General features: G+C 43.2%; 1 protein-coding gene across 17 annotated transcripts in view; it reads right to left on the reverse strand.

Moving 5' to 3' along the window:
* Positions 1-25,554, reverse strand: part of cacna1g (calcium channel, voltage-dependent, T type, alpha 1G subunit) — a 256,906-nt gene that overhangs the window by 33,569 nt on the left and 197,783 nt on the right. For 10 of the 17 annotated variants that reach the window (XM_047609737.1, XM_047609734.1, XM_047609733.1 and 7 more), the window contains 6 exons: positions 24,437-24,621; positions 16,489-16,615; positions 15,641-15,766; positions 15,417-15,506; positions 15,047-15,239; positions 13,305-13,355 (listed from right to left, as the gene is read on the reverse strand). In XM_047609737.1, coding sequence (XP_047465693.1) covers positions 13,305-13,355; positions 15,047-15,239; positions 15,417-15,506; positions 15,641-15,766; positions 16,489-16,615; positions 24,437-24,621 — 772 coding nt within the window. Of the gene's footprint in view, positions 1-13,304; positions 13,356-15,025; positions 15,240-15,416; positions 15,507-15,640; positions 15,767-16,488; positions 16,616-24,436; positions 24,622-25,554 lie in introns of all 17 variants that reach the window. The other 7 variants (XM_047609735.1, XM_047609729.1, XM_047609728.1 and 4 more) reach the window with 2 other exon arrangements.

Below are 25,554 nucleotides of genomic sequence, written 5' to 3' on the forward strand. Positions count from 1 at the left end.
TATGTAAAAGTTCTCAGCAGTTCTCTAACTCTAACTGAAATAGCACCATGGGTGTTCATACTGTTGCAAATTTATCAACTAAAATGTATGCAAATAAGAATATTTCTTGGTAAACGATGATGAATTAAACTCGTTTTAAATCTTTTGAAACCCAGGCCCACTTCTAACACGAACCAGCTCACTGGTCTTTGTTGTTGGGTTAAACCATAGAAACATGTTGGTTTGTTAGGGGTTTGCACTCTGCTGAGTAACCTTCGAGTTAATTATTCCACTGTTGTTGAGTCCAAGTTCATCTTAGTTGAGAGCTAATTTTGCACCTGCAGGTAATTATTGATATGACAACAGGAGAGGTGAAGCTGAATGCTGGTGATGGGCCCTGAACCACAGGGCAGCCGGTGCTGGAGTTTGACTGCTGATGAACACCAACAGAGATGTGCGTGCCAGAAAGTGAGAATAATGTGGCTTCCGGCGTGCTCGGCCTGGCTCTTCAAATACAGGCACGAAAACAGGCTGACGCACTCTGTCACCTGCTCTGCTTTTCAGCAACCCGTGCCTGGAAACGTCTCTGCACCGACGTTCTTGTCAGCTGCTTTTAAATAAATGTGCCTTTACTTTTGGATGTTTCACAGCGCAGCCACTGAGCAGACAGTGATAAAACAGTTTTAGAGCCTGGGCCCTTGAATCAGGGCAGTTAGGTATAGCCCTTGTGGGACGCAACAGCTCGGTTCATTCACTGGGAGTTCGTATTTACGAGATCCTCCATCATCTCTGGATCAGCAAACATTATTTTTACTGTGCTCTACTTACTGTCTGCAGGTGCAAGGCGAGCTAAAGCAGACAGACACACACCGGTGGTCCTCCTCCTCCTCCCCTACTCTCCCTCATTCATTTAAATGTTGTGTTTTTCGTCCCATACTATGGTGCTCCTGCTGCCCCATTTACAGTGTTACACAGGAAAACACGTTCATCAGCTGAAGTCGGTGTGCTAGGCTCACTTAACTCTCCCTGAAGGAAAAAAGTAATCTGAGGAAGGAAGTAAGCATTGCCCTTTATATCTTGGAAGGGGCAGAGAGGGCGAGCATGAACAAGAGATAGGGGGATATGAGAGAAAGAATACAAAGAAAGAGAAAAGGAGGAACCTTTTGGCTAAGACTCAACTAGTCTCTGGAGGTGCGGAATACAAATGAAGTGAGGGAAGAAAAGGTGAAAGTTTAGGAAGCCAAATTACACTGGCTGCCCCGACTCTTTTGCTCCTGCTTCCACTGCTTCCACTGCTCATTTTTTTTTTTTTTTTTGTGTCTCCACAGAGAAAAGAAGAATCCGACTCTTAATGAGGAGAGGAGTTTAGGCTGCTCTTGCTTTCAGTCAAACTGACGTGGAAATTATTTCTTTCCAGCGAGGTAGCAAAATATTCTATGGAAGAACGAAGGAACTGTATCTCTTGCTGCCACTTTTGTTCCCTCTGTCTCTTCTCTTCCCTCCCCTCCCGTTTCCTCTCACCTCCTTCACTGATGTGGCAGGTGTAGCCTCCCCCCTCTGAGCGTGGGAGGCTTTGATATCATTTTTGAAAGGGAACACGGATGGGTGCAAATTGTCAGAGGGGTCGGGACCAACATTTCCGTGAAGATCACAGAGCCTGCTCTCTGCATTTCCATCCGTACATTTGACACCACTTGTTGTACATTTAACAGACCATCAAGGATTATCTGTAGGGGTCTTAGATCTCATTGTGACTTTTTTTTTTTGTCAGGCTGAGATGATAGCCCAATATTCAACCCTACGTAGAGTCTCAATTGCAGCTCTTTTATTAGCTTTACTATCTTTACATAGGTTTGTTTTTGCCGGAACATTCTGAATCTCTCAAGCATTGCAACCACATTAAATGCACGGTATGGAGCAAAGGTTGAGTCACACGCTTAACATAGTTTGCAGCGCAAAAACTACTTAATCCACTAAACTACAAACGACTTACTCCAGTCAATATTTAGAAGCAGGGAGTTCTTCTCTGCAAACCTGCACACACACAGTTCTTTTGGGGTGATGATGTTCCAAGAGTCTTTGAGAACTTGCCTCAGCTGTTGTGGTGTTGTTTTGATGCAGATTTAGTCTGTCTCAGTGTCTTCTGTCTCTCCATGTACTCTCAGACTGACTGCATAATGCTGAGATCAGAGCTCTGTGGGGACCATCTGTTATAGAACTCCTTGTTCTGCTAGTCATCCATGAGGTATTGCTTACCGGATGGGAATCTATAAATCTAGTGCTTTTGCACATAATAAATGCCTGTATTCGCTGGCGGTTGACTTATTATTTTTGCAATTAATGCAATTTACAAGATTGTGTTCTTAATGCTAGACAGCTGTAACACACTGTTAATTTATGTTATTGTTCTGCAACAGCTTCATTTTAAAGTGAGACAAATGCTGGCTTAGTGAAGACGTTGCGTTAATATATAATCCAAATGTAGGCCCCAGTACGCACACTTGTCAGTCTTGAGCGTTATCCAGTAATTAAACTATAGTTCCAAAGCATTTATTAAGCTGAAAGAGCTGCAAGTATGAATTTATATTTGCACAACCCGAAAGTGCTGGAAAAGGAGATCTACTTGAAATACAGCTGGACAGATTCTTCTGTTGAATCTGTTAAAATATTTTATGTGGACACAGAAACAGTGTCGTGACTCAGCCTCAGCTCAACCATGAAGCAGCCACATCACGAGGACGTTCGGCTTTGGGTTTACTGGATGACTTCACTGGCAGTAAGGAGATCTAAAACCCCCGCTGACAATCTGCCCAACGGTCTGAAGATGACAAAGAAAAAGACTGTTAGAAAAACTGGGAGACGTAAAATATTCCCTGTCCAAAAACAACTCCAAGAGCCATCATCCCTCTCTTTGCCCTGCACTGTACTCACCTTCCCCTCAAGCACGCCGCCGCCTTTGCTGGTTGAGGGCATTAAGAGATGAGGATTCGGCCTGGGACTTGCTTTTGGACGCGGCCACGCTCAAAAACATAATGCTTACATTTCCGAGGCGGTCTTTTTTTTGGGAAATACAGACACAGTAAGGGTCCTTGGCTGTGGCGTCGATGAGTAAGAACAGCACAGTACAGCACTATGGGTATACTGTGACTGTGTGGGTGAGGGCATGTTGGGTTGGATTGGATATGTGGAGTATGGGTCTGGAGCGCACAGGTCCTATAGCTGCGGTAGTCAAGTGATGTCTAGAGTGGGTTGTGAAGTGGAAAAGATGTTGTGTCGCCTACTGCGATGGAAAAGGGAGCCTGACAATGAATCTCAAAACAAGCCGAGGCGCTGCTATGACTTTGATTCATTGGCGCGATGGGTGCTGCTTTGCTGGATCTCCTCTGAATGTGTTTGTAGGCTCTATGGGTGTCGGAGCTCGGTCAGGCTTTGAAGGATGATTGGAGGTAGGAAGTGTGGACTGATACAGATGGGGGTAATGGATGAGATGATGAGACTAAAATGGACTTAAAATTTGAATCCTGGATGACTAAAAGAATGGCTGTGAAAGAAAGAGCAGGTCCCAGAGCGTAAAAGCAGCAACAGTGCATTTTAAAGGTTATCTGAAGATCTGTATGGAAATTAGTAAAATGTCAGTGAGAAAAATTTATACTTTTTTACTTTTCTGTGGCAGTAGTTTGGTTGAATGCGATGGCTGCTTTTATGCCCCTGTCCTTCATGGTGAATGGATCAGTAGTAAACCTTGAGACTCAGTGTCTGCCAGGAAAAACAGATGAATCGACCTTCACCATCATGATATGGATGTCCAATTTTGAACTCCAGCAAACACTGAGTCTAAAAACAAAAACAAAATAATCATCAACATAAACAGTTACTGTAAAACAATTTAAAAAAAGGATTTAACTGAAATTCCCGAATGCTCTGCTGTCATATCAAAGAGAGAGAGAAAAAAGAGACTGAGGTACTGGGGAGGGAACAGAAAAAAAACATATGAAAAGAAAGAAAGTGGGGGAATAACAAAGAGGAACAGCAGAGCAAATTGAGGAGTCCAGAAGAAAAGAGATAAAGAAATAAGAAAACATGGCATCGTTCAAAATGACAGGGCATGAAAACTCCCAATCTCACCGGCACTCTTTAACACACCCACACTAACACACATTGTGCTGGTTCATATGGCAGACTGACACACCTTTCTGAGTCATACTTGAGCTGGATGGACCAATTGAAATGGGGGACTGGATGGTGAAGGCAAGCGTTTGGACAGAGTGAGTGGAGGGCGGAGTTACAGGAATAACAGTGATAACAAGATACAGACCGATGGGAAGCTTTTCGGCAGCATAATGACGCTGTGTTTTGGCATTTCTTCCTTTAGCTGAATCCGTGTTTGCATCCGGAGCAACAGTATCAACACGAACCCTGTTAAACTATACAGAAAAAGATCCTATGTGTAGGACCATATTAGTTTAAGGCATTTAATGCGTGCCTGGACTTGGACATGGAATTAACGGCATCATTTTTCCTTAGTCTGCTCGACACCTTCATTGGCAGTTAAAACCATTCACCGCATAGCTATAAACCACACATAAAGTAGCTATAAATCCCCACTATTGTTTCTCTCTGTAAAATATAATCCTTCTAGTCGAAGACTAATACTGGGAACACGTTTTAAAACAACTTGACACCTCCTACATTAAATCTATTTCCAACACCAAGCACAGATGCTTTTACTCTTGACAGCCAGAACAGGGCACACATTGAACTACTAAAAATGCACAGAACGACACACTAGGCGACCTCCAAAGTCATGTAAGAACGTGAAAATGATCCTGTACGAGCACAGGCGCTCCACCAAAAACCTGGAGATTTTTATGGAAAAGGTGACAGAAATTAGAGGAAGTAAACGGTAGTAAGCTCATGAGGTGACAAAAGCCTAGTTCTCTCTGACCGCACTACTACTACCATTTGTTTAACACTTTCTTAGTCATCACTGGATGGACGCCCACGAAATTCAGTCATTCACACATCCTAAACACCTTCTGATTTTTGTCACCCCATTCACTCAGAACCACTATGAGGCTGACATTTTGTTTTTTTAGTGAACTGTTTTGAGAACTACGCAACCATACCAAATAACAGACCTGGTACAAATGCTCTTGGCTCTTTGAGAATGACTTTGGTGACAGCTTGAAATATTACTCAACATGGTGAACCCTTAGCGGCCATCTTTCTAACTTTCTTCAACACCACTATTTAGGTTTTTCATTTCATTTCAAAAAAAAAAAAAAATATCGCTGATGGACTGGATGGAATGCTATGAAGCCATTTTATAGCCAGAGAACATTTTATGCATTTCAACCTTCTCAACAATAAAGAACTGGATTCATCCTTTTTTTTCACAACTTTTTAAACCTTGAAGCTAGACCTGACATCCTCAAAAGTTACTGTGGTCAAAGGCGGTGTTCTATTGTTTGCTTGTCAGCATCACTCTGCTGTGTAGTAATGCAACAGGCTAATGGTGGGTTCACAACAGCGGCAGATGGATACTGGTCACTGAATGAACTTCTAATTTAACCTCCCGAGACCTGAGCTTTCATTTGGTATGCATTTCTCAATTTGTCTTTAAACATTGTCTTTGAACAGGAAGTAGTTTTTGGAAATATGTATACCAATATGTAACAAAATATGAAACTGTTCATTTTCATGCCTAAACATGTCTGTGCAAAAGCAGAATTGTAAATAGTGGAATAAAGTTTAAATGGAGCAGAATAAGCTGCCACAAACCTAAAACATTTACATTAGCATGCTGGTGCTAACTCAAAGGTACAGCCTCACAGAGCTGCTAGCACACTTGCAAACTGTTCTCGAACTCATCACATATGCACACACAAAGGTTAAGACACAGCTTTTGGATTGGGACGTCTGAATAAGGAACTCTGCTGCCGCGGAGAAATAAGAAAGGATTTCGAGTCCACCTCATGTCTCTTTCATCACTACATTCAGTGCAGCAGGGCAGCAACACAATATGAGCCTGTCTGCCACTCTGCTTCATGCTGCTCCCTTCTTGACATTTCTGCAGATGAAATATTCATACAGAAAGTTTCCAACATAAAACATTCATGGAGTGTTGTTGGGGCATTTTTTTTTGGTCTCCCATTAAAATACTTACATCTTTTCAATCAATCTAAGTAATTATGGTATGTTCTGTCTCAGCAGTTTAAGCAATTATTAATTTTAAAACATGCCCTTACATGGAAATTGATGAGCTTGATTCATTTTGATTTTCCTTCTCAGGCATATCCACAATCTATCAGTTACACATATTCAGGACATATCCATCTTTCACACCCTCACTTATGGATTAATTAATATATCTAATGGGTCTAGCAGAAAAAAAAATGAGCTCCGTTCGGCTGTTTACTGGATGAAGCAACATTTTTCACCAAAGAGCATAATGGTAGAAAGTAAGCCACGTGACAACTTGAACCAAACTCATTGGCACAAAACAAACAGTTGCAATAACGTCTCTCCATCGTCTCCAGTTGCTGTCAACCCCCAAAAGTTTTAAAGGATTAATCACATTTAACACTCCACTCAACGCTGCTACCGACACCTTGTGGCATCACAGTTTTACACCCCTGAACCGAGACTTCTTGCCATGGTATGTCACCCTCTCTCACTTCCTGCCTTTATAACTCTGAGATCGCGCGCCTCCTTTCCTTCTCCCACTCACCCTCCTCTCTTATTCAGCCTCTCCCTAAAGGACTGTAGTTATTAATTACATTTCAACAACGGGGGAGTGGAAAAAGAAAGAGGGGCAACTTCTGCTAGATTCATCTCTGTTAGCTCTGACCCAGATACAGCTAGGGATTGGCACCGGCTGGCTTGTGTGTCTCGTTTGGTGTGCATGTGTGTGTGCGTGTGTGCATGCCAAGCTAATAGATGAAGAAAAGCTATTCATGGAATGTCGAGCTGCTTTGCATATACCCACACTTGTGTTGTCAGATGTCACTGTGAGGGTTTTTTGGTGCAGGGGACCAACGTGCGAGGGGATGATCTTATTATCCTTAACGAGTTGTTGACTTTTGGTAGAGTGCTGACAAAAAAAGATTAACACCACAGCATAGAAAAGGATTTTGCTTACCCACCACAAGGTGATGAGGATTTATGAATCAACAGGAAGATTACAAAATTAGCTGCAGGTTCAGTTGTCCTCTGAGGTGTGAACATGCTTTTTGCGAATTTAAAGCCCTAGTTTTTCACTGAATCAAAATGTGACCGACCTGTGGTTATGTGCTGGACTGGTAAAAGAGCAACATATAGTTTGGTGGACTGAAGTTCTGAAGGTTAGAAAACTTTGCAAGTCTCCAAGTGAATCCAGTTTGCATTTGGGGTTAATGGAGGTCCAAAAAGACTTGGGGATAAGAAGAAGAATTCTGTAAGAACAAAATGCAGCCTGCCATTTGTTTGTGTACAATCAAGAAAGGCAATGGTAAAGATAATTTGATAAATGGCTTAATCTCTTTTCTATAAGCAAAGAGCGACACCGGGTGTAAAATTATGACCACCTGCCTAATATTGTGTAGGTGTCCCTTGTGAAATGAAATGGACATGGGTCTTCTGAGGATGTCCTGTTGTGTCTGGCAGCAGCATGTTGTTAGTGAGGGTCTTTGGGTCTCAGTGCATCCCACAGATACTTGATCAGTTTGGGATCTAGGGAATTGGAGCTGTCACAAGATGGCCAATGTTATTTACTTCCCCTGTCTTTAATGATTCGGCGCATCAGAGGATATCACAGGTAGGTTTAAGGTTGTGATACGATTGCATCAGTGGCTGTGTGCAGTTATTTTAAACATTCAGAAGCTGTGAGTGGATGAACGGCGTGGAGGAGATGCTGTTGGACTGATTTACAGAAAGCTGGAGGAATCACGTCAGGTCCAGCGAGCACTTTAAAACGAAACGGAACAATAGATGGGGTCTTGCTATTTCGCCTGGCACTACTGGGAATTTGCTTTTCTGTTTCCGAAGCAAAGCTGTCGAAATGTGGCCAGTCTTAAAATCAGGACACCTAATATCAAATGCATGCAAACTGTGAAAAAGGGGCAGCTGTAGAACCTAACAAATATGGTGTTACAGACATATACAGCAAATATTATATACAAATACAGAAGTCCACCTTCTTGTGAGTGTTAGCAGTGCTCGCTGTATATATACAGTACGTGCATTCCTGGATAAGATGACTGTTTGGGGTGAGATATGATCACAGAGTGTCGTGGTAGAGTGAATTTGTGTGGGGGCTGACCCAGTCAGAGCTGCTTCGAATACAGTGTTGAACTCTTCATCCTGTTTGGGAAGTTGAGGGCCATCTGTTAACATGGCAGAGTCGCAGTTCTCTCAGACTGACTTATAGGAAGGAGTACTAGCTCAAAACACACAAAAATGACACACAGGGAATTTAACATCAAAACCTGACTCCTAAACACACCAAGCGAAACATAAATTTTGTCAAACCCAAAAGTACTCACAGTCCCCAATGGTGATAGACATTGTGACTTTAATTGTGTCAGTTGCTTTTTTTTCTTATGTTTAGTTTTGTATTTCCATCATTTCTTTGACTCCAGATTGACTAGATCCCAAACTGACTGCACAGGACACCCTCAGAAGGCCCATGTCTATTCTCTGATGCGTCACAGCTGGTTTGGAGGCACAAACGAGACGTACACAATATTAGGAAGGTGATCGTAATGTTATGCCTAATCAGTGTATATAGAGTACGACACTTAACTGTGACTGCATAGACTGCTCCTGCCGTACACAGCAGTCAAAGGCATATAGACTAGTACAGAAATACTAAGAGCATCATTACCCTGATACAAGCTGCTGTTCGTCAAAATATCCAGACTACCAACTCTGTGGTAGCTCATCCAGGGTTGAACAGGGAGGAAATAATATGAAGCCCAATTTGCAGCACACATCATGTGCAGTGTACTGTAGCATCTACTGATGTGTCTGTCGAAACTAGCTGGCTGTGACTGCAGAACGCATGACTCAACACAACAAATCAACTCCAACGGGGCAATGCTTCACATTGACCCTGAGGGGAACTAGGCCATCCGGAATGTATGTGTTTGTGACTTTTTGTGTGTGCGCAACTCATTGTCTCAGTTTACAATATTGCTGGTGCGTATGTGATTTAATCAATTGAAGCAAGTCTAAGTCCCGTCACAGCTCATTTTAACAAAAATGTAAGACAAGTTCGAGAGGTTACAAGTGTTTTAGTCACCTGATTATGACATTTAAAATGACACCGTATTATTTAATAAGGATCATTTCCCTCTGAAACCTCAGAAATATTGATTTTTCTTTTTTTTTTTTTTTTGCCATGCTCAGGGAATGGCTTTAGAAATTTTAATGCGTGCCTGTCACTTGGTCTGTCAGTCAAGCACAGGATGGATTGCCTGGTAACTCTGGTGATCCCTTGATCTTTACTCCAGTGCCACCATTAAGTTCACATTTCTGATTTTTAAATCTCGACTATTTGATGGACAGCCATGACATTTGGTATAGATATTGTCCACAGCATGAACTAGACTGAACTTTAACAAGATTCAGTGATTCCTTAACATTTAATTTTTATTGAGTACAGTCCTTTGGTTTATGTTCATGCAAGTACCATCCTATGCCAGTTGCATAAATTGTAGTACACATTCAAAAAATCTTCCACACAACACATCAGTGCAGTGGACAGCAACACTGGAGGACATCAGAGGAGATTGTGACCATGCGGTTGATCCACACCACCCTGTGTCCCCACCACAAGCTGGGGCTCATCAGAACCCTACAGCGTTTGAGGACAGACTGTACCCACAAGGACATGAGATAAGAAGGAGGAACAAACCACAGACAAGATGATCTGAGAATGGACAGAGATGAAGATAACAACCAGAGGAGAAACGCTGTCATCCCCTACATGGCTGGAGTATCAGAAAACTCAGTAACACACTGAGGCAGAATCTTGTTCACCCCAAAGACAAACCACCCAGACAAAAACAGAGCAATGCAGTTCATGCAGTAAGGAACTTGTATATTGAGGAAACAATACAATCCATTCCCAGATACATGTTTTGATGCAGGAGGGTCAACTCTTTGGGCTAAGACACCTACACCTGAAGGTAAAATGTCACCCTTTGGAGGACAACCACTCATATAGTTTAGCCAGAGAAGATGGAGTAGAAGAGGAGGTGTAAAGAAAGCCATCTGTGTCACCCCTGTTCTCACCATGAAACTAAACTGACTGACCTTTAATGGGTCATATCAAAAAATACCAAAGGAAGTCAACTGGACTTGTAGAGTTTCTACTCAGCCAAGTAGCTTCTTTAGTTATGAAGGCACATTTGTGGCACATTTGTGGGTGTAACCCATCAGTATTTGGCAATTAACAGACCTTAGTTATGAGAGTTTCTGATGGGCAACACCCACAGAGGTTCCAAAACCAAACCCAAACTTTCCACCATTCTTTTAAAACTGATGAAGTTACTGGGAGTGGTAACACATCTCAGTAAATTTATTAAAAAAATAATTACCACCAAGTAATTACTTGTCTCTACAAGTCTCTCTCTCTCTCTTAATTATCTTTGTGAATCAATCCCAAGTCCCAAATTTCCAGTGTTTTTAATTAATTTTCATGCTTACTTCATTGCATACAGTGACAGTTTGATCAAACATTTAATTAAGTGCATTTGCACATTTGTGCATTTTATTCCTTCCACTTCTACCCACCAACCCTATCTTGTGTAGGTCCTCTCCTCCTCTCTGCGTCCTCAGTCAAAATCTTAATGCACCTCCTCCATCCTCTCTTTGTTTCACTCCTCTGTCTATGCTCCATGAAAGGTAGCTCTAGCACAGTGTGAGCTAAAGATAAGGGTCCTCCTGCTCACAAGCAAACACAACACAGATCCCCACCAGCGTGGACGCACACATAAAACCCATACTGTGTTGAACACCCAAACACAAGTACATGTACAAGTACATAGTGCAACACACTGCATGGGCGCTCTGTTTGGATTTCCTGACAGTTCTCTAATTACCTTTGGTTGAAAATATCAAAATACTGTGAGAGCTCATGCCCTGAGGCGAATTGCCGCATAGGGATCAACATAGGGCTGTGGGGGTCCTGCTCTCCTCTCAGACAGTTATCCAACCTGAGAGGAGAGGGGATTTGAGGATGAGATAGCTGCTCCTGCATATTTTACAACCTGTTCTGCAGCCATCTGCTCCCAGACACACTCGCACATATAGCTACACAAGAAAACGAACAAGCACAGCCTGTCTTCCTGCCACGTGCTTCCTCTTTGACAAACCTCGCACTTGGTAAAATATGATTAACAAGACACAACCTCAAACAAACACGCACAAACTTTCATGATGCAGAGTTAGTGAAAGAGCATCATTGTTTTTGACACTTCTCAGCAGCTCCCATCTATCACAGCAATTCCTTAACCGGATTGCCATGGAAACTAGCGCTGACAATTCGGCACCGTGCGCCAGAGGACCAATGAGAACGCTCAGAAATCCACGGGATGACCTTTATGCCCAACAAGAGCCAACTGCTGTGATCAAACATGCCGTGGTCTCGCTTAATAACAAGTTGTACTGCTGTCACCTTTGTATGTACAGTGTTGTAGTAAATCAGCCCTTAGCTCAGGAGGTTTCTATGCAGTTGGCCAGAGACTTAATTCTATTTCAGACCATGATTTAATAATGCTGTGTTAGTGATGTACATCTGATAACCTAGAAATCGATCCACCAAAGGAACTATTTGTATCCTAAGTTAAACAAGCTGTGTGGGGCCTGAACTGTGGTGACTTCAGACAGAAAAAACAAGTTGATCATTCTAACAGAGTGTGTTGCAATTGAGTTTACTATGATTACATTTACATATTTTTGGCATCGGTGGTCTTAAATTAAGCTTTTAAGCCAAGCACAAACTTGGTGGTGAAATAACAGAATGTTCTTGATTGAATTGTTGTGGTCCAATGCTCTTTAATGGAGGCCAGGAACCTTTAAAATACAATGGTTCTTAAGTAAATGTCACCAGTAGAGAAAGTCCGGTCACACGAGATGACTCCTCTTATACAATGTGATCAAATAATCTAAACTGGTTGGTCCCAACCCATGCTTGCAATGGGAATTTATGTACATTTGATCTCTTGATGGCTAATCTAACTTCTCGATCAAGCAAAAAAATTCAAACTGGCCTTTCCTTTAGAGCTAATGCCAAAAACTATTACTCCCAAGTTAAATCAGATGGAGCTGCTCGCATGCCGCAACTCCATAAAGATGTTATGTGATATCCAATACTATGGCTTATAATAGCAAAACTAATATTAGAAAATGTTGCCACGTCAATAGACTAAACAAAGTTTAAAAGAAATGGTAAACAGTACATCTGCTCACCTTCCAGAAAGTGCCAGAGGGTGAGGATAACTTGGTTCAGTACCAAGTTCAGTTTACTGGAACTCGGATATGGTATTCATCTGGTAGGATCGCTAAATTTGCCATAGCACGGTACTTTTCTTCAACACAAAAAGTTGACTTGTTATGATTTATGTACACTTGGGCACTGGGCAGGGTAAGTGCAGGCCAGGTGCCATATGACTTTAAGACTTTACTGAAAGACCCATGAAACTAAAGAGTTAGTTTCATTACAACCTCTGTGATGTCTTACTCTTCACGTGGCTCCGTAACAATTTATTGTAGCGATGTCACCATAATCCCAGATTACAGAGATGACTTTGAGCAGGTGAACTATTAGCATAATCAACAGAAATGATGGCTATCACAAGACTGAAGTACAAGTGGTAATTGAGTGAGTCATACTTAAAATGTTTAGGTAGAATTACTCCAGGATGACATTGCAGTCGGTGCAGTTTGGTGCAAAAAAAAAAGGAGAAACGCCCTGGAATCCTTTATCTCAATACACGTCCAATGATTGCAGTTCCACATTAACTCTCACTCCACCTCAGTTGCCCTAGCAACTTAACTAAACTTCCTCCCTTGTGGTTATGGTGCTGTAGTGCGGTGCTGTGAACAGTGGATGGATCGCGGACGGCGTGGAAGAGCTGTGAAAGACAAAGCCAAGACAGATAAAACAGGTAACAGCATGTCCAGCGGACTGAAGGCTGATGGGAGAGAGGCAGGGGGGCGGGGACGCGGGATGGGGCCCTACCTCCCGTGATCATTGAACTGAGAACCCTAGCCACCATAGTGGGTGGTCGTGGTCAGTGGTGGTTTAAAGGGACACAAAGAACATGCTGGAAACTCTGTACCTTTCAATGTGCCGTCAGAAAGGGCCCAACTCACCCCCGGAACCATTAAATCTAGAGGAATGAGACTGTGTTAGTCAGGGAGAAGCAGAAGAAAGCAAGGAAGGAAGGACGGTTAAGACTTAGAGGAGAGAGTCAAAGAGAGAGAAAGAGGGAAAGAGGGATGGAGTAAGGCCAGAAGGAAGCGATGAAAGATTAAGCTGGTTTATGTTCCTATGTCTTGTCTTTCCAGTGATTCTGAGTCCAGTTCTTTATATCGACACTTTCGTTTCTTGTTCCCATTACTGGAACCGCTGTTACGCAAACCAAAGTTCTTGAAACGCAGCAGGCATTTGTAACCACCTCACAAACTGTATGCTATTAACTTAGCATTACACTAGCATTAAACGGTCTGTTTATATTAGCAACCTTACTTTTTTGTGCTGCGAAACGAATAATGAACCCAACATCGAGCCTTTTTTTCACCGTTGAAACCACTCTGTACAAAAAAAGTTTTCCTGGCAAAAAATCATATGCCATTGAAAAAACTTTTCAACCAAAAATCAGTGAAGAAAAAAATCAAAATCAGGAAAACAAATGAAGAAAAATGAAGGAGGATATAAAGTGTGAACACTGTGTGTGGTAGTGTTGGGTGGGGAGTTTTTCGATTGGACGGATACTCTTGGCAGACACCTCCTGTGAAAGGAAGATAAATTCCCATCTGTATTTCTCAAGAGGTTCACGGAAACATTCCGGTTGTAATAAAATGTTCATATAGTAAGAAATCAAAAGGTCTTTCTTTCGATTGAAAGAAACCAATGTTGTCCACTGCTCCTTGTAGAAAATATATAAAAAAAAGTGCCTTTGTAATAAGTGGGCAAAATACTTTAAAGATAGGCACCCAATTCTCAAGAAGGCTAATGCTAGCTGATGCTAGCACTGCTGTTCGGCGTTTCGGAGGCAGTGGAAAGAATAAAAACAAAACTACACATTTTGTCACCAACTCCTATACAGCCGAAGGGGAGGGGGGACAGGTAGGGAATTAGCTCTAACTCCTAGAAATCTCACCCGAGGTGATTTCTGATCTCAGCTATGGGAAAACTCTTCTTGCAGAATTTGGTCTATCCCTGCCCCTGCGGCTGTACTAAACCACATGCAGAAGAGAGAGGAAGGGAGGGGGGTCATCTTGTTTTCGATCACGGCGATGAATTGGTCAGGAACTCCCCCTCCCTCTAGCTCCATATACCCACTACCATGCAAGCCCCGTCTGTCAGCACTCTCACTGGGCATGCTCCATGGGGCCATCCCAAGCACGACATCTACGGTAGACCAAGCAAGATAAGGACGGAGGGTAGGGGTGGGGGCTAACTCTAGCATTCAGCTGTCCTAACTCTGCAAAATTACCATTTATGGGAGCTTTTCTTAACACCCAACTTGATCAATATGATGCTGGGGTTGAAGCAGAGCTTCCAAGGTCTATAGCAGATTCTGCAGAGCCAGAGCAGGTGACCACCAGACAGCATTAAAAAGTAGCCCGAGATCTCACGAGTAAAAGGAAAAGTGGATGGTCGAGGGAAGGGGAGGGTTCTACCGCAGAGTAGCAACTACTGAATTCTACTAGCTCACTGACTGCGTTCCTCCGGATTTGGCCAAACCAAATTAAAAAGCATAACGGAGAAAAAAAAAAAGAAAAGGCTCAAGCTCAAACCAAGCAGGACTCAGAAAGATGTGGAAAGACTACCGACCAGCCAGCTCCTTCTCCTTACTCCGTCTCTTTTTCTCCATGCGTTTCAGTCTCTTCTCCTCCCTGCGCTTGGCCTCCTCTGCCTCCTGGTGGCGCCGGCATTTGTGGAAGTTCTCCACCACCACGCCGACAAACATGTTGAGCACGAAGAAGGCAACGATCAGGAGGAAGGAAATGAAGTAGAGCAGCATCCATGGGTTGTAGTTCATTACCGGCTGAAACATAAAGAAAATACATGAATAGGGTTTCAAGAAGCCTTCATGTCACTTATGTAATAATCTCAGTTATGATTCAGTGCTAAGTAAATCTATTTAGCAGATACAGTCATACTGGGCTGTCCAAACCAAGTGACCCGCTATGCCTTTGGTGTGTACAAACAATTTTTTTTTTACCTGTTGGTCAACTCCTACAGCGTCTAGTCCATCATACATAATGTCCACCCAGCCGTCTTTTGACGCCAGTACAAAGAGAGACATCAAGGCCTGAGAGAGAAAAGGAAAAACAAAAGTTGAAACAATACCTACTTCACCGAAAACAGGACTTACAAAACTCCACCAACACATTCATTTATGTATTGTTTTATACATGAGGAATCTTGGAATTTCAAGGGCCTTACCTGTCCCAGGTTGTCAAAGTTGTACTTGTGTCTGACCCATTTGTAATTAGATTGTAAACAGTCTGACTTGTTGGTGATGTTTCTCACATCCTCTCCTTGACAAACGAAGAACTTTCCCTTGAAAAGCTAAAGAGAAGAACACACACATGCAGCTACTTTACTTTTTGGGCCTGAAACATTGTACTAAGGAGACTTTGAACCTAGAGGATACCCACCTGATTTGTGCCCAGGGGAAAAAGATTTGGTTGATCTTCAGAATGTACATTTCTATCAGTGAAATTAATACCTGAGCTTTTTACAGATCTGTGTGTATCAATGGGTGACTGGCCCTCGTTAAGGTTGAACAAATGTGATAAATCCATAAATAAACTTAAATATCATAAACGACACCATATATGGCTTCGCACCATTTTGAACATCTCGATTCTGGAGGGTAAGGACGCTGCAGAAGTCTCTTCTACTCACTCCACTCATAGTATCATCATGTCCATTAACCCTTAATAGCACTACTTTACAGGTGGTTCATGGGTGCCAACATGCTAAAGGCAGATAAACAAAGCTTTAACTGTACCAAGCTCATTGGTATAGATTGGTCCTTTAGACGAAATCTAAATTGTTGCTGGATAAGCATACATAGGTAGCCTGGTGTGTGAGTTATGATGCAGGGAGTGCATTGAAAAAATACATTCTGGGGAAAAAGAGACTGAAAAACCGAGAGAACATTCATCACATGTCAAACCACTGCAGCATGGTAGGAGGGCGGCGCTTTGGAGTTTTTGCTTTTTCATTATTTCTCTCTGTATCCCTTCTTGCTGTTTTCTCCCCCCTCCCTCACCCCATTCTCTCACCTGCACTCCCAGGATGCCAAAGATAATGAAGAAGGCACAGCAGATGACCACGATGTTGCCAATGGGCTTCAGGGATGACATCAGGGTCTCCACCACCAGCTTCAGGCCTGGGGCTCTGCTGATCACTCTGGAACATAGCATATAATAGGATATTAGTGCAACGTACATGTGTGTGTGCGTGTTTGTGTGTGTCTGTGTTTGTGCAGGGCGCTCTCAGGTCACTGACTGAACAGCACTGACCAGATGGAGAAGCGATGCCTGCAGCGATCCAGGCCTCAGCCCTCCTCACATACACACACACACACACACACACACACACACACACATTCATGCACACACTTTCTCACGTGTGAACTTTGCAAACCCGAAACACTCGTTGGCTCGCAGACAAATTAACTTTCGCCAATTCCCTGCTTTTCCTCAAAAACTCTTCAAAATCTCTTTCCCTCTCCTCCTCTCTCTCTCTCTCTTTGCTCCCCCTCATTTTTGCAGTCAAGGAAACAGACACATCTAATTAAGCCGATGGACTGATGAGGATGTTTAATCAGTGCCAGCAGGGCACCCGGCACCACTCTGCACTGCAGCTGAGCTTCTTCGACAGGCTGAAACCCAACACACACCTCCTACAAAGAGAAAAAACACATACTCGCATAAGCAACAGCACCTCTTGAGGCACACACACCAAAGAGAAAGCTACCCTGTGAAACAGGCTGTTGGAGTTATAATGTACCGGGCCTTTGTCTATCCTTCTTTGTCTGCACTGTAGGGATTCCCCTGAGCTGACAGCTGAGTGAAGGAAGAGTCAATAGCAGATTAAGAGGAGACATGAGATAATAAGGAGAAAGGGCAGACCGACTGATCAATAGCCCTGATCAGAGAATAACAAGCCTGTGGCTACACTTCAACAGCTTGCACCTCACAGTGTGTTATAAAACCCTGTGGTTTAACTCACCACCGCCTCTGGCCCATAGAGGGCACTGGTGTTCAAGAACTGCATGTGTCTCTATCTCTACCGTTATGTTAACGGACACTTAATTACTCAGAAAAGACAGGGATTAGAGCCTGAGTTTTTTTCTCTAGTGAAAAATTAACCACCCTTCCGTGGCATCATTGTAGGAGTTATTATAGCTTAAGTTCATGCTCCATGTCATTCTTTTCCCCTCGCCTCGCCTATCAAGGTGTGTTTTAACCGTCTCCCTCTGTCTTCATCTCAGTTCCCATCTCCCGACCCCGACCTCCCTCTCTTTTATTTCCCACTCCTTCCTTCTTTCATTACAGGAACCAGGGGACGAGGATCTGAAGCTTCCTGAGACGCGTCCCCCGGGTGAACTCCCTGGGTTCATCTGCATCTGAAGACCTGAATATCATCCTCTTTACCCTTCGGACCTTCTGATCCTTTCCTTTCGACTCCTACCATCCCTCCATCCACGCCCCTCGCGTCCTGTCCATCAATAAACGTCTTTGCATCAATTTAGGCGTGGCCTCCGTCAGTGAAATGAGCTATAAACGGTTTGAGATATGCGCTGAAATGAGTAAAATGCAAGTTTTGAAAGTGCGAGCGATGAGGCAAATGTAGCTTGTGATGAATACTTCCTTGGAAAGTCAGTGAGTTATCTATCAAGGACAGAAGGCCATTGTTTACATTTACTGTACATCCTTTCTGTTGATTACTTAAAAAAAAAATCCTGTTTTGCATATGAAAACCTCTCTAGTTCTTTACATCATTTTCTCCTTCCCAGCTCCACTCTCTGACAAATACGCTCAAGTGAAAGTGGCTACTAAATAGTGGAACTAAGAAGAGGCGGATCTCTTATTCCGAGTCAATGGGCTCTGATGAAGCGGCACATGAAGGACACGCACTATGATGGGCTCCTCACCATAATGTCTATTTGCATATGACACAATAAAGGAGGATGAGCGGGAGCCGCACGGTTGGGAGCCAGAGGGAGAAAAAGTTCTTCTAATCTACCTCCCCTGCATAATTTCCTCGCTGTTCACGGCGTGTCCTTGTTTTGTGTCGCTACACACAAAAGGAGCGGGAAGGACTGCGCCGCGGTGCTCAGCACCTGCACGCGTGCACCGCCCGTCTCGCTCCGGCGCCGGCATATCCCTCACACTGAGGAGAGGAAACAACAAGTAGGGCAATAAGTGGCGGACGTGTTCCCACAGTGCAAACACTGGGTGTAATTAAGAGATGCTGAGAGATAGAAATAGGGAATAGAGGGAGGAGATGAGTTGCAGGAATATAGAGGGAATAAAAAATGAGCTCCTTGTTTTTTTTTTGTTTTTTGTTTTCAGTGCTATAACACTGTACTGCTCCCTGTTCTTGCAAATGAAATGCAAATGTAAACAGCTAGCTGAAAAATTCAGGTGTCATGCAAAGATAATCTGAACACCTTGAAGAATGGTAATTATACGTGAAGTTAATTAGGTTGCTTTCAGCTCTGTTAACCATGAGCATTTGAAAATGAAAAACAAGTCAATAAGCAAGCAAGCACATAACCCACTCAGCGGAAGCATCAGGAACATTTACATCATCGTCAAGTCACGGGTGAGCTCAAAGGCTGATCCGACAGAGGTCAAACACAGCAGGGGTTCATCAATAAACCGACATGCTGGTAATCTCTGACCTCACAACCCCCACAAACCAGATCAGTCAGTCTCCACTGAAGCCCGGGAGTGCAGCAGGTATAATTAATGGACAGAATAAGGTGGGGGGTGGTTCTAGGCCACAGCTGACTGGTTGATGGGGTGTAGGTGGTGATGGCTGACATAAAAGTGCCATGTGCTGACATAGGGCGCTAACTTGTGGGTCTTCCCTGAAGACAACCCCCCGGCTCCGGTTGCGGGCTTGACGAATGGCTCCAGAAGTGTTGTGTGCACCCCGCTAAACAAAGCTGATGCATCATTCTGTCACGCACGCAGTGCCCGCGCACCCCTCCTCCCCCTCGCCCCCGTGGGCTCGGCTTTCTTGTGTAATGTAATGCAGCCATTAATATCTGTAACGGGAAACAAATAGCAAAAGTCACCCACTTGTTGGGATGGCGTCGCACACGATCCCGATCCCTGCACACAAACGCACGCAAATGGTGCAGCTCAGCGCGTCACATTGCATAACCTACAGCAGTTGCCACCCGCTGCCGTCCAAAAAAACTCGGTTGTCTAAGTGACAAACTGCCATGGATTGCAGCCTGTGAGCACATAAGTGATGACTGATTGATTATTATTCCCGTGTCAGCATCCGCAGGTCGGGTGCCGCCTGTGAGAACCCTACGTGCTGCCAGAGGCGAAAACACAGACGAGCTCATATTTAATTCAAGCACCCAGTGAGTGTGAGTCTGCCACAATCAAGCTGGAGTGACAACAAGCCGATATTGAAACTAATGCTTTATGGATGACAAAGCTGTGTCTGTTCTGTTTAATGCCAACATGGAGAATTTGGGAGATTACACAGTAATATACTGAACTATCCTGACTACGCAGCCAGCCAATAAATTTTAGTCAACGAATAGAAATAACTGATTTATTTAGAATGAAAGTGTTAAGTTTCTTCAAAGATTTTTATTATCTTTAAGGTAGAGCTGATTTGGCAAGACCTTACAAAGCTTAAAATGATTCTAACGGACCCCACCATGAAAGGTTGAGATGTTGTTAACTGGTTAGGGTTAGGGTTAGGGTTAGGGTTTAGACGTCTGCATCAAATTGACACAGATGCTATGCTATGCAGACATTAGCACTTAGCAGCTTAAAGAGCTTTTAGGGTTGGGGTTAGGCTGAGACCTTCACATGTTCTCCCTTGGACTAAGTGGAATTTCTTCTGGTGATCCCACCTTCAGTCCAAAAAACACGAATGCTGGGCTATTTCCAAATTTGGCCAAAGAGAAGCAGCAGCGGCAGCAGCAGACCAACCGTAGCCGAGTTTTGTCTACAGACAAAACAGCCTAGAGCAAAATTGATTCCAAATTTGCTCTTGTGCATGAGGTGTTTGTGAATGGCACATGATTCACACACAGCTGTTCACAGTTCTTATACAGCGATCAAGGTTTGTTTAGCGACAAACAGCTGTATATGATGTTATATGCGCCCCAACTTATGTTTGTGTTTATTTGCAAAATTGAGATCAGATCAGAGGTGCTTGGGGATGCATGTGGAGACACACCTAAAGTGTCCTTGCCAGATGCATGAAACCACCTCAACTGATGTAGTATTTAAGGTCAGTATTAGCGAAGCACTAAGTATTAGTGAAGTATTAGTGAAGCCATAATAAACAGCTTTCCCCTCAGGAACCACTCTGGAGCCTGTTCATATATTTATATTGAATGTAGGTTTTCAAAGGATCAAGCAAAATTTCAGACCCTGTTTTTCTTACCTTCAAGCATTTAGCACGTTATTGCAAACATTTATGTAAGTTCAACTGAGGTACATACGCCAGTTATGAATACTGCACAGACTGAGTGTGTGTAAGTCAAATGACGGGTCAAATATTTTTTTATTCGCAGACCTTTTCTATCGTTAAATAAGATATGCCCACTGATGACGCCATCCCAGTTGGTGCTTCGGGTTCTATTTTCATCCGTCCATCCATTATCTATGACCTTATTCAGTAGAAGGTCGCTCGAGGCAGCCTATCCCAGCTGTTATTGGACATCCTGACCGGGCTACCTGTCCACCCCAGGGCAAACACGGGGAAAATCAACCCTTCATACTATAGAACAGAGAACCGATAACAGAGCTTAGCAAGGAATTAGCTGCACACTAAATGGCTCGATGTTAGAGCCCAAAAAAATATGCACCAACTCACACCAACAAACTTTTACTTTAAGACTCAATAGCTCTCAAAAAGGATTTAAATTAGCTTAACATGTACACCAGTGACAACACGTCTACAGTCCACAGCAGCCATTAGTGGAACACAATGTTATGAGATGTCTACATTTTCCTTGATGTTAGGGTGCGGCGAGGACAAGACAATTGTTCAAAGTTACGCATGTAGTCATTTATACTTGGGTGCTCAATAGTCTGTGCAGTGTCTTTGTTTCCCAGTCGCGTACATTTTTGTTTCTACTTGCTGCTTCACATTCAACAAGGGCAAAACTGAAACCTTTGTCAAAATTTCACAAAGACGAGTGATACAAGTGATTGAATGTCTGAACCTCCTCAGTTAACCTTTCCTCAGTAAGTTCCGTCTTTATTATCAATTATCAATTTGAAAATTGCGTAAATGAAGGAAAAGTCGTAATTACTACAGCGGAAATACGCTACACAGAGTGGACAGTTATAGCTTAATATGTTGTAACATTTAACATTGAGCTCCTCCTCTTGGATTAAAGTTAATAACAACCTCAAAAATGTTATCCCACTATTACTTTCCCGTACTCACATGCAGCCTCAGCGGAGGGACTCAAGCTACCCAGCTCAGCTCTTTCTTTTACTCGTCCTAATCCTATTTCTCTTTCTGCCATTTTGCATCTTCCTCAAACTGAAAACATCACTCCCCAGAGAAATGGCTGCCCTTTGCTCCCAAGAATATTTCCCCCACACACAAAATGTGTCCAATTTCCTCCTGTAATTGCTTCATATTTTCTAATCTGACTTTAAAACCGTCCCTGCTCGACATTAATACAGCTTCAGCCTTGCTGCCCTTCGGAGATTAAATAAGATGCAGTGTACGGGAGAAAGACGTTCAGCAGCAGTTAGAGTCAGGTGCTCTTTATGAGTATTCAGTATGTCATAGTTGCACCAGGTCTAATTAGGAAGTCCTTTGTTTGGCAGCAAGTTCATTCTTTAATGTCACATTAACATTTCCCTTCTAAAGGCCGATTTGCAGTACAGTGCTGGTGTCTGTTTGTGTAGCTCAGAGTGAGGGATTATGGGAATTCAACAAAAACTGAGGCTGAGGAGACGCAGTTGCGTGCAGTCGTCCAACGAACTGGGTGATATGCGAAGGATAAGGGTTGGCTTGGACCGTAAAGAGAACAACCACAATAAAGAAGAAGCATGGACAAGAGAGAGAAACTGGCCTCTGTCCACTACATATAATTACTTTGTCCAGCCTTTTCCAAAATGGGGGTTAAAGCTAGGACCAAAGGACCAACAACAACGCCAACAAGGGAGGAATAGCCCGAAACACTTTCCTCCAACTACAGGTTAAGTATCTGATCTGGTCGCATTTTATCATTTCCAAATTCATTCTGGAGCACGACAACAAGCCCAGACACAAAGCCAGAGTCAATAAAAAAAAAAAAATGTCTTCAGTCACAACAAGTGGGAGAAGCCCCACAGCAGATGGCTGGACCCCCACAGAGCTCTGATTTCAACATCATGAAGTCAGGCTGGGGTTTAAAGTGATTAGACACTGAGAAAAGAAACCGTGGCAAGATTTCCAACGCATTCGCCAAGTATGTTGAGAAAGACTTGGGTTTCTTTCAGTTTACTGCACTTTGTGGGAAGTCAACAAATAAATAATTGACATTTTAAAAGCATCCTCAATTTACCAGAGGTGCTTGAACATCCACGAGTTGGGCTCCTGTCACACTTCACGCAGTGAATGCAGCAACAATATGGTCAGCGTCTTGATTCAAACAGATGTTTCATGTTCTTCATGCTTATGATACCTCATTTGTACACTATGTCACAGAAACACTATTGTTACTGACAAGGTTTTACGCTCCGGTGATATTGTTTATTACTGTAACAGTAACTTTACATGCACTCCAATTTCTCCATTCTTTTTGTCCATTATCAATCCTCTACGTAACATTTGTCCCCCAGTATCCCTTCACGTCTCTTCTCCCTCTTTCCCTCTAGCCGGCTGGCCTCAGGCAGACGGCACCCCCCCCCTGTATGAACTACTTAAAGTTTCTTCTTTATTCATAGTTTCCCTTTGACATTTGTCACCTTACTACTCTGGAAGTTAAAGGGCCTGAGCTCTATAAAGCGTTTTGAGGATTTCCTGCAGTTTCAACACCAGGAAAACACCCAAATTTCCAAACTTTTGAGGTGTTTGACTTAACTTAAGGATGAAAAAACAAACTAAAATAAATAATGATATGCAGACTTACTGAAAACGCACCTAGCTCACACATGCAAACATTACTTACGAACTCAAAGGAGAAAGCAGCACCTTGAAGGCTGCAAGAGCAAAAGACTTCCCTTTCATGTCAGAGGCGAAAGTTAGCAAGAGGCAAAGGGGACGGGAGGAAAGATCAGTGGTGTTTAGTGGGTAAATTTGGCAGGATGAAAATGAATATTTGATTTTCGTGCTCTTCCCAAGAACTGCGACAAAATATTCAGGGCGAGGGCAAAGCCCGGCAGAGCTCCCCCATCTCACGAGACGAGACACCGAGCACGCGGCCGTGAGCCAAGTCAAGCATGAGGCAAACAGATCCGCGTGTACACAAGCGAACGCGCACACACCGAGACCGAAGCTTAAAGACTGCGCATGTACGTAAAGATCCTGTCATCTCCTGACACAACAAAGAGGCCTGGTCCTCTCCTCTCTATTTCTCACACACACTCGTATATATATTTGGAGACGTGAGTGCAAAAACAGTCCCCAAATTGGTGATTTCCGCCTTATTTCCGCTCAAATAAACAGAACCGTGCAATTGTGTACACTCTGACAGTAATTCATGTCTGAATGCACTCTAAAATAAATGTCTGTGCAGACACACAAACACATCTCCCCATTGCTCCTAAAAGGGCTCAGTTAGTTTCCACTGCCATGTTTTATTTTATGTTTTTAGAAATACGGACATATTTACACGCGTATACTGTATATATAGGGGGACTTTACTTTAAGCGGCGTCCACTAACTAGTGATTTGGGATATCTTAAATGAGAGGCAATGTTCTATGTTATGGTTCTGTTCCGCAGCTTCACGGCCTGTCAGTCTTCTGAGTTTTTGTGCGTACTGTATTTTTTCATCGTCCCTGAGAGAGCCACTTACCGTAGAGGCCTCAGGGTCCTCAGCAGCCTCAGCACTCTGAGCATGCCCAGGATCTTGGTTCCCGAGTTGGAGATAAGAGACACCAGGATGTCAATCACAGAAATCATCACGAGCATCCCATCCAGAACGTTCCAGCTGCTCCTCAGGTAGGCCTTGTCCCCGAAAAAGAAGCCCAAAGCCACGATCTGGACGGAGAAGGCGACACGGTAGATTAATACAGAGAAGTGTGGAGTCTCTGACATGCGAGTGAGAAAGCAGACGACACGAAGGGCAGAGCGCCGCAGCACAAATTTGGTTCGGATATTTTCTATTCACTCGGAAGGATAAGTGGCTGAAAATGATACGCAATTCAGCTATTCAATATCGAGGCGCGGCGGCAGATTTGTTTGTTATTTCTCCACTTATCAGGAGTCGATGCTTAATATCCCGTACGCCCCGCTTACTGGCTCCGCAGAGCGATTGTTTACTTGGCAGCAGAGATGATAAAAGCTGCAAACTTTCCACACCTCATTTCTGATTCTATAGGTTCCACTCATCATTTATTCTGCCCAGAAAGTTCATACTTATAGTCCACAAAATGAGAGAGGAAGGGCTGACTTATTTATTTCTTTTGAACACTATTGCAGCACCAACTGCGACACAGGGATGAAGACAGTATAACTTCAATGAGCTGATGCTAATCTATGAATAACAGCACCTACTGAAGTATTTTCATTTTAAGCTACCTAATTCGCACAATTCAGAGTACAAGCACAGCACTAGCAACGTTTTGCACACACTTACTTAGTTTTTAATTACGTTTCATGCACCAATCAGGCATAACATTATGACCAAGATCCTAATGCAGTTCTGCAGTTTTAATGTTGCGGCTGATGGCTGTGTTGTAACAGCTGCTGTCTTTATTGGATGACTGCCGCCATCAAGCAGCTGGTTGTTGTGATTGCCTGCATGACCTGGGGATGTGATACATATTTGCAAAGCTCAGATTTTAAGTCTCATTATAACCCTGAATACGCGTCTTAACTCCACGTTGCTCCTTAGGTATCGACATGATCACATCGATCTTTAACCACAAGTCAGTACATTTTTTTAATAACAAAATCACACAAAGTTTCACC

This window comes from Mugil cephalus, chromosome 16 (assembly GCF_022458985.1).
Source record: "Mugil cephalus isolate CIBA_MC_2020 chromosome 16, CIBA_Mcephalus_1.1, whole genome shotgun sequence".
Classification (NCBI taxonomy): Eukaryota; Metazoa; Chordata; class Actinopteri; order Mugiliformes; family Mugilidae; genus Mugil; species Mugil cephalus.